Here is a 7,009-nt window from a genome sequence, read left to right as displayed (position 1 = left end):
CACATACATAATACATTTTTTATTATTTATTAATTCATTTTAACAAATCATGTGATTTATTTATTAGAAATTTTCTTACATGTAGAGAAGTGTGGAGTTGGTAAAATGTTGTGGAGATGAGTGTTGCAAATTGAAGGCATTATAGGTGTCCGTGACTTTAGCATTGTACATAAAAGTAGATAGCTGCTGGGAAGGTGATGGGATGTGCATTGACTTTTATCTCTCTCAGTTTCGTCGATCTCCCTCTCTCTATATAAATAAACCACACACACTCTCACAAAACTGCCTTAAACCCACCTCCCAACTTCACCATATCTGTGTGTCCTGTTCCTCTGCGTCCAATCTCACACACTTGCATTCATTCCTTTTTATTTTTCTCTCTCTCTTTCCCATGCACACAGTTGAGCTTTCAGTCAATTCAATTCATTAAGGTTTGTGTGTTGAAACTGGCTCAATCAATCTTCTTCTCTCTTCCTTGAACATACCTTTATAAAAACCATGGCCGGCCGCTAAGTAATTGTGTTTCTATCTGGTTCCTTTGGAACCCAATTTCAAAAACCCAAAAAAAAAAAAAAAAATAGATTTTTATTTTTCCGCTCATTTATATGAAAGAAAGTCAAACCCATCTTTCATTAAGCCTCTATTAGTCACTCTCTTGTATTAATTTGTGTTTGCATTGAAACTGGATCAATCCATTTTTTCTCTTCCTTAATTATATCTTTATAAAAACATGGCCACCAAGTAAGTTTGTTTCTCTCTGGTTCCTTAGGAACCTCAATCCCAAAACCCAAAAAAAAAAAAAAAAAAAAAAAACACAAAAACAGAAAGAAAAAAAGTTCAGAATGCCGGAATCGGAGACAGGTACACCGACGGCATCGGCGCCGGCGACACCAGGGACGCCGGGAGCTCCACTGTTCAATTCACTGCGAGTGGACTCACTGTCTTATGATCGGAAGTCAATGCCCCGATGTAAGTGCTTGCCTCTTGACGCCCCTACCTGGGGTGCGCCTCACACGTGTCTCACCGACTTCCCCATTCCCGATGTCTCCCTCACTCGCAAGGTACTTACTTCTCTCTCTTCTCTCTCTCTATATCTATATCTATATATATTTATATATATACACACAAATATATGAGCTCTATCTTAGAGTAGTAAAAAAAGTTATAATTGGATATTGTGATTTGTGAATTCAATATTTTGCTAAATGGAGATGAGGATTGGATCTCCATTAGATTCGGAAAATACTATAATCCTTTTCAATTTCTTTCAATTCAAATAAGAATGTGAAATATATGAATAATTAGTACAGTAATTTTTAGATTTCAACACAACAAATCACAGTTATATATATATATATATATATATATATATATATGAGAGGGAAAATCTATGTCGCTCTTGTGGATAATTGGTTGCCTACTAACCTGACAATTGAAATTTTGAAATGAAGCTTGATTTCAAGTTAAAGACTCATTAGTGTTGGACTGTGTTTTTTAAAAGGTCCACTCCATAAATCAATTCTCTCATTTTGCATTAGTTGAATTTATCTTTCAAACTGACCTAATTTTAATAAAACCAAAAAAAATAAATTATAATACTCTTAGTCGGTGGTGGTGTAGGATTAGTTTATCATCTTTCTGTCCTCTAACTAGTTACAAACAAAATGTGTTTTCTAGCAATAAATGAATTCCTATAATCCTATGTCACGTATAATTAAGATATATTTTTTATTTTTCTATTTTTCACGATGTTGGCTTCTAATGGTCAATTTAATGTGGTAATTACGTTTGAAAAGGATATGAATGATTAAATTATATATTTGGTATACTTGTGAATTTTATATTTATGTTTGAAATGTATTAAAAATATATCTTCATATTTGACTCCAATTCGATAGTGAAATGCTTTAATTTTTTATTATTACAGTGATTAGTTTTCATATTCTTGGTATGCAATTTTCGTCTCTACCACCATGGCTTGACATTAATATCATTATTTTCTTAAAAAATCATATCATCGAGTTATTATTGTGAGATTTATCTACATATAAGTTGATATAATTCAATGCTTTAGATATTTTTTTATTTATCAATATTTAATTCCTTGCATGCAGCATAAACATAAACATAATAATACTAGTAGGTGCTAAGAATCTGCTATTGGTGATGCCACCACTGTGTGTGTGTGTTTTAGTTTGGTCCAATCAATTGTGTAGCACACATAGTTGGTCCTTCATGGGGTGTGCCTAAGCTGGCCAAGTTGACTTACATGAACGGTTGCCTTTTTTTTTCTTTTCTTTTCTCAAGTCGCAATGTACCAGTGTGATTCTCTTTCTATGACTAAAACTTTTAAATATAATAATATTGATATATTATGAGATCTAGAAGTTTGAAACTTTTCACATGTGAAAATTTATTATTAGTAAAGAATGTAAAAAATAATAAATAAATAACTACATAAATTTAAAAGAAGACAATAAAAAAATTGAAAAGCAATGTTTTTCATGATAGCAGTCCATTGCAAATAATTATGAGCTTTAATTGAATGAGTTAATCAAGAATTTGAGCTATAAAAATTATTTTAATTTAAAAAGTCTAGTGCTTGATTTGGCCCAATTTATCTGCAACCTTGAAAATCCATTTTCCAACTCTAAATTTTGAAATTAATATAAATAAATTATTTTTTTAAAAAAAAAAATATTCAGTTTTTGTGAAGTGACTTGTCACACACAGGTGAAAATAATAATAATAATGTATGACCTTCAGAAAAAATAATAATTATATGCTTGTGTGTGATGGAGAAAGCTGGTACTGTCTAGAGCATATTTGGGGGTCCATAATTAGGCAAAATGTTTTGTTTGGAGGACCTATCTAAATCACATTTTTTTGTCGCCAGCTAGTAGCTTCACTGTGCAAAAGCAACCTCTATGAATGTAGCATTTGATTTGCAAATAAACAGAGAGGCAACTTAATTATTGTTGACATAAAGTAGAATACAGATTTATATATATATGTACATGTATTTATGTATGCACGTACATGAATTAAATATAATTAGAGACATGAATTATTGAACTAGTATTTTTATGTTTAAATTATCGACTCAAATATTATTTTTAATATTGAAAATAATATTTTGTTATAAATAAAGCCCAATCGAGCTAAGATGAGTCACACAAACTTGAGGGGTCGTTTAGTCCAGGATGATTTTTTTTTTTTTTTTTTTTTTTTTTTTTTTTAACTGGGAGTTTACACTTGAATTTTTTTATTTGTTAAACATCATCAATTCTCTTAAATTTATTTATTTTTTTAATTATATTTAATTACTTCTTGAATGCAAATTTTTAATTTTTTTATCATATTCATATACTCCATAATATATATATATATATATATATATATATATATATATATATATATGAAAATGAATAAAGCATGATGGAGTAGTTTTGTGGTGGGGGCATGGATGCAGCTGGGAGCAGAGTTCGTGGGAACGTTCATCCTGATATTCGGGGCGACAGCGGCGCCAATCGTGAACCAGAAGTACGACGGAGCGGAGACGCTGATAGGGAATGCGGCGTGCGCCGGGCTGGCGGTGATGATCGTCATCCTGTCGACGGGCCACATCTCCGGAGCCCATCTCAACCCTTCTCTCACCATCGCATTTGCCGCCCTCCGCCACTTCCCGTGGGTCCATGTTCCGGCCTACATTGCCGCCCAGGTCTCCGCCTCCATCTGCGCTTCTTTTGCTCTCAAGGGTGTCTTCCACCCCTTCATGGCCGGCGGCGTCACTGTCCCTTCCGTCAGCATCGGCCAGGCCTTCGCACTCGAGTTCATCATTACCTTTAATCTCCTCTTTGTTGTCACTGCTGTTGCCACAGACACTCGTGCGGTATGCACCACTCTTACCATCTATATTACACACACACATATTATATACACCAACATAATATATTTCTGATTAATATTTTAATAATTAATTACTTTGATAGAATGATAATACCATATTTCAAATTAATTAAATATATATAGATTCTTTTTTTAATACCATGATGACGTCGGACCTGCTAAATCATCCAATAATTCAGTAACAATCACATAGAGTAGAGTTCTGGTCATAGACCGAACTCCCTAAAAAATTACATTTTTGTATATGTACTTTCAAAAAATTTGCATTTTTTTTGATGTATAATGCTTTAAAATTGCGCTCCCTTATTTTTTTTAATTATATTATGCCCTTGAACATAATTTTTGAAATTATTCTTGATTCCCCGTCTCACATAGGAGCAATTACCATAAATTTTTTTTTTCATTGACAAGTTATTCACAAACCCATTTAGGTTAACGTGGACATCACCCTCTATTTTGAGAGATACGGATGGGAACCTGACAACTAAAGTTGATTGGACTTTTGGACTAATCAAAAAGAGTAGTAAAAACAAAATTTGACAGTTTTATCGAATAAGAAAGGAAAATATTTGCAATTCACTTTTTTTATTCTTGCGTTGACTTATTTTTAAAAAAAATGAAATTACAAAATTGTCCTTTACAACTCTCACACAACATAAGACACAATAAATAAATAAATTATTACCTCTCATTAATTAATTAGTCTCTCTCTCTCTCTCATGCTTTCTGCTTTGTGGCAGGTGGGAGAGTTGGCTGGTATAGCGGTCGGAGCCACTGTGATGCTTAACATTCTTGTGGCTGGGTAAGTCATCCTATTTTGCTCATCGACTCTTCCTTTATTATCTTTGTTTCAAATTTTGATGGATGTATTAAAAAAAAAAAAAACTATACATATCTTGCATGGTAAGAGATGCATAAGATGGCCGACATTAACTTTTTTGACACTGTCAAGTCTCAATGTTAGAATTTGAGTGCTCACAGAATTCATCTCCTTTATATGGATGTTAAAAAACCAAAGGTACTAAAGTCTTCACTTATGCCTTCTATTTCTTTGGAGCAGAGATTGATTTAAAGAGGTTGAATGTTAAAAAAAGTCAAATTTAGTTTCAACAAAGTATTACTCAAAGTCAAATTTAGTGCTAGCTTGTCTCGTGAACAGATTCTGAAGCAAGTCTTAAGCCAAGTCCACTAACGAGTAGGGCTTTTTGCACTGCCGACAAAACACACACACACACACACAGCTCTTATAAAACAAAAAAATAGGATTAGCAAACTAGATTGTTGAAATGATACGATAAGCACTTGTCACAAAATATTGATTTACTCCATGACAAAGCTTGAAATTTACTGTAATAGGGTTACTTTTGATTTATAACAGACCAATCGTTAGCCAAAACATAAATAAATGTATCACCTCTGTGTTAGTGTTTTTTGATTATGTATGGGTCAATGATTGATCAGACCATTGAAAAGTACTCCAGTATATATAGCAATGCACTAGAGAGGATTTGTAGTTCACTGATTTAAATATGGAAAGCCAACCTAATTTTGTTTTTGAACCGACATTTGTGAATGATTTTTTTTTTTTCTGTCAATACTCTTATGCTAATGAACAAAGTGTCTCTTCACTGAAATTAAATTATAGTAGTATATGAGTAGGACTAGACATGTAGCGACCATAATAATTGATGAGATATTTGTGTTGGACGGTGCCAGGCCGTCTAGTGGCGGTTCGATGAATCCGGTTCGAACACTTGGCCCAGCTGTTGCAGCCGGAAACTACAAGCATATATGGATATACCTGGTGGCGCCCACACTCGGGGCACTGACAGGGGCAGCTATCTACACCGCTGTAAAGCTCCGGGACGACGAGGCTCAGCCACCACGTCCAGTCAGGAGCTTCCGCCGCTAGCGGGACAGGGCCCATGAGACCCTGCAATTATAGAAGTGAGAGAATCTTTCTCTAACTAGTAGCATTGTGTATTATTGAGTATGAAATAAAAAGGGGAGGGGCATATACAGTGAATGTGACTTCAAGTCCACGCTCCTCCTCTCCTCCTAAGGTTTGTATTTGAATTGTTTTTTCACTTCAACGTGTTGTATGTCATTCACTTTGGGTGGATGAGTTTGTGATGTGAGATGTACTTTTGTCCACAACCCCTTGGACCGCCATTCAAGGGGAATTATTCTATGCTTTGCTTTCTAGGTGTTACAAATGTCATATAAAATAAAGTGCTTGTTTTGTACTTTTTGTATTCTTTTCATAATGAAATGTACATTTTCACTTGAGGTATGTGACAAAAGAGACGTGAAAGAAAAGAAAAGAAAAAATTAATAAAATACTTCATTTGTTTATGCAGTGGGATTCACAAGATCCCAACACGCATTATTTGTCCTCCTAATTTGGAAGGAGTTATTATTATTTTTTTTTTCTTTTATAAATATTTTGTTAACCGTATTAAATATTCAATCTATATTAAATTATTGAACGAGTTATTATTATTTTTTATCTTTGATAAATAAAGATTATTTTGTTAATCGGAATAAATATTCAATTTATATCAAATTATTGAGTCAAATGCGGATCGGTTATCCGAATTAAGACTCAATCACATGCACCTTTGACCTTTCTTACCTCCTAATAATTGTACACGTTGGAATTAACAGTCTTAACGGTGCAATTTGTTAGAACAGTGTTGTGTGACGGGTGGTGACTGTGTACCATTAACGGTGAACTGCAATAGGATGCCTAGTGATGGTCAATAATGCACATGGTGTGACGACTTAACTGTTGAATGGTATGAATCCTATTCATCATACAACGACTTAAACTCCATCGTCAAAATACATATATATATATCCATCTTCATCATGTGCATGAATATGGTTGACATTTCTCTGAAATTTAATTTACCTTACTATCTTGGTTTTTAAAATCATTTTTTATTTGCCCTAGTTTCCATCTTAAAATTGTGTCAGGTAGTACAGTAGTAGTGCAGACAATGAAAGCATTATAATTGTTGCAGAATAATGGAGTTATAGAGTTATAGTAATTAAACTTGAACATTGAGAGTCTCCGATGGTCTTGGCGCATGAAAAG

The 7,009-nt window shown here is 33.6% G+C and overlaps 1 protein-coding gene across 1 annotated transcript; it reads left to right on the top strand.

Moving 5' to 3' along the window:
- Window positions 1-228: 228 nt before the first annotated feature.
- Window positions 229-6,155, top strand: LOC132308103 (probable aquaporin NIP5-1). The gene is made up of 4 exons (XM_059806088.1): window positions 229-1,061; window positions 3,473-3,892; window positions 4,650-4,711; window positions 5,626-6,155. The coding sequence occupies exons 1-4, from the start codon at window positions 843-845 to the stop codon at window positions 5,819-5,821; spliced, it is 897 nt and encodes a 298-aa protein (XP_059662071.1). The 5' UTR covers window positions 229-842; the 3' UTR covers window positions 5,822-6,155.
- The last annotated feature ends 854 nt before the right edge of the window (window positions 6,156-7,009 follow it).

This window comes from Cornus florida, unplaced genomic scaffold, assembly GCF_030987335.1.
Source record: "Cornus florida cultivar Cherokee Brave unplaced genomic scaffold, ASM3098733v1 CherokeeBrave_3.0.0_Hap2_Chr05, whole genome shotgun sequence".
Taxonomy (NCBI): domain Eukaryota; kingdom Viridiplantae; phylum Streptophyta; class Magnoliopsida; order Cornales; family Cornaceae; genus Cornus; species Cornus florida.
This window is presented reverse-complemented; position numbering and strand designations above follow the sequence as displayed.

Bases quoted from the DNA above. Each gene is read 5' to 3' on its own strand.
- LOC132308103 (XM_059806088.1), top strand. From the start codon at position 843: ATGCCGGAATCGGAGACAGGTACACCGACGGCATCGGCGCCGGCGACA. The intron at 1,062-3,472 runs GTACTTACTTCT...GCATGGATGCAG, and splicing joins ATGTCTCCCTCACTCGCAAG to CTGGGAGCAGAGTTCGTGGG. The intron at 4,712-5,625 runs GTAAGTCATCCT...GGACGGTGCCAG, and splicing joins CTTAACATTCTTGTGGCTGG to GCCGTCTAGTGGCGGTTCGA.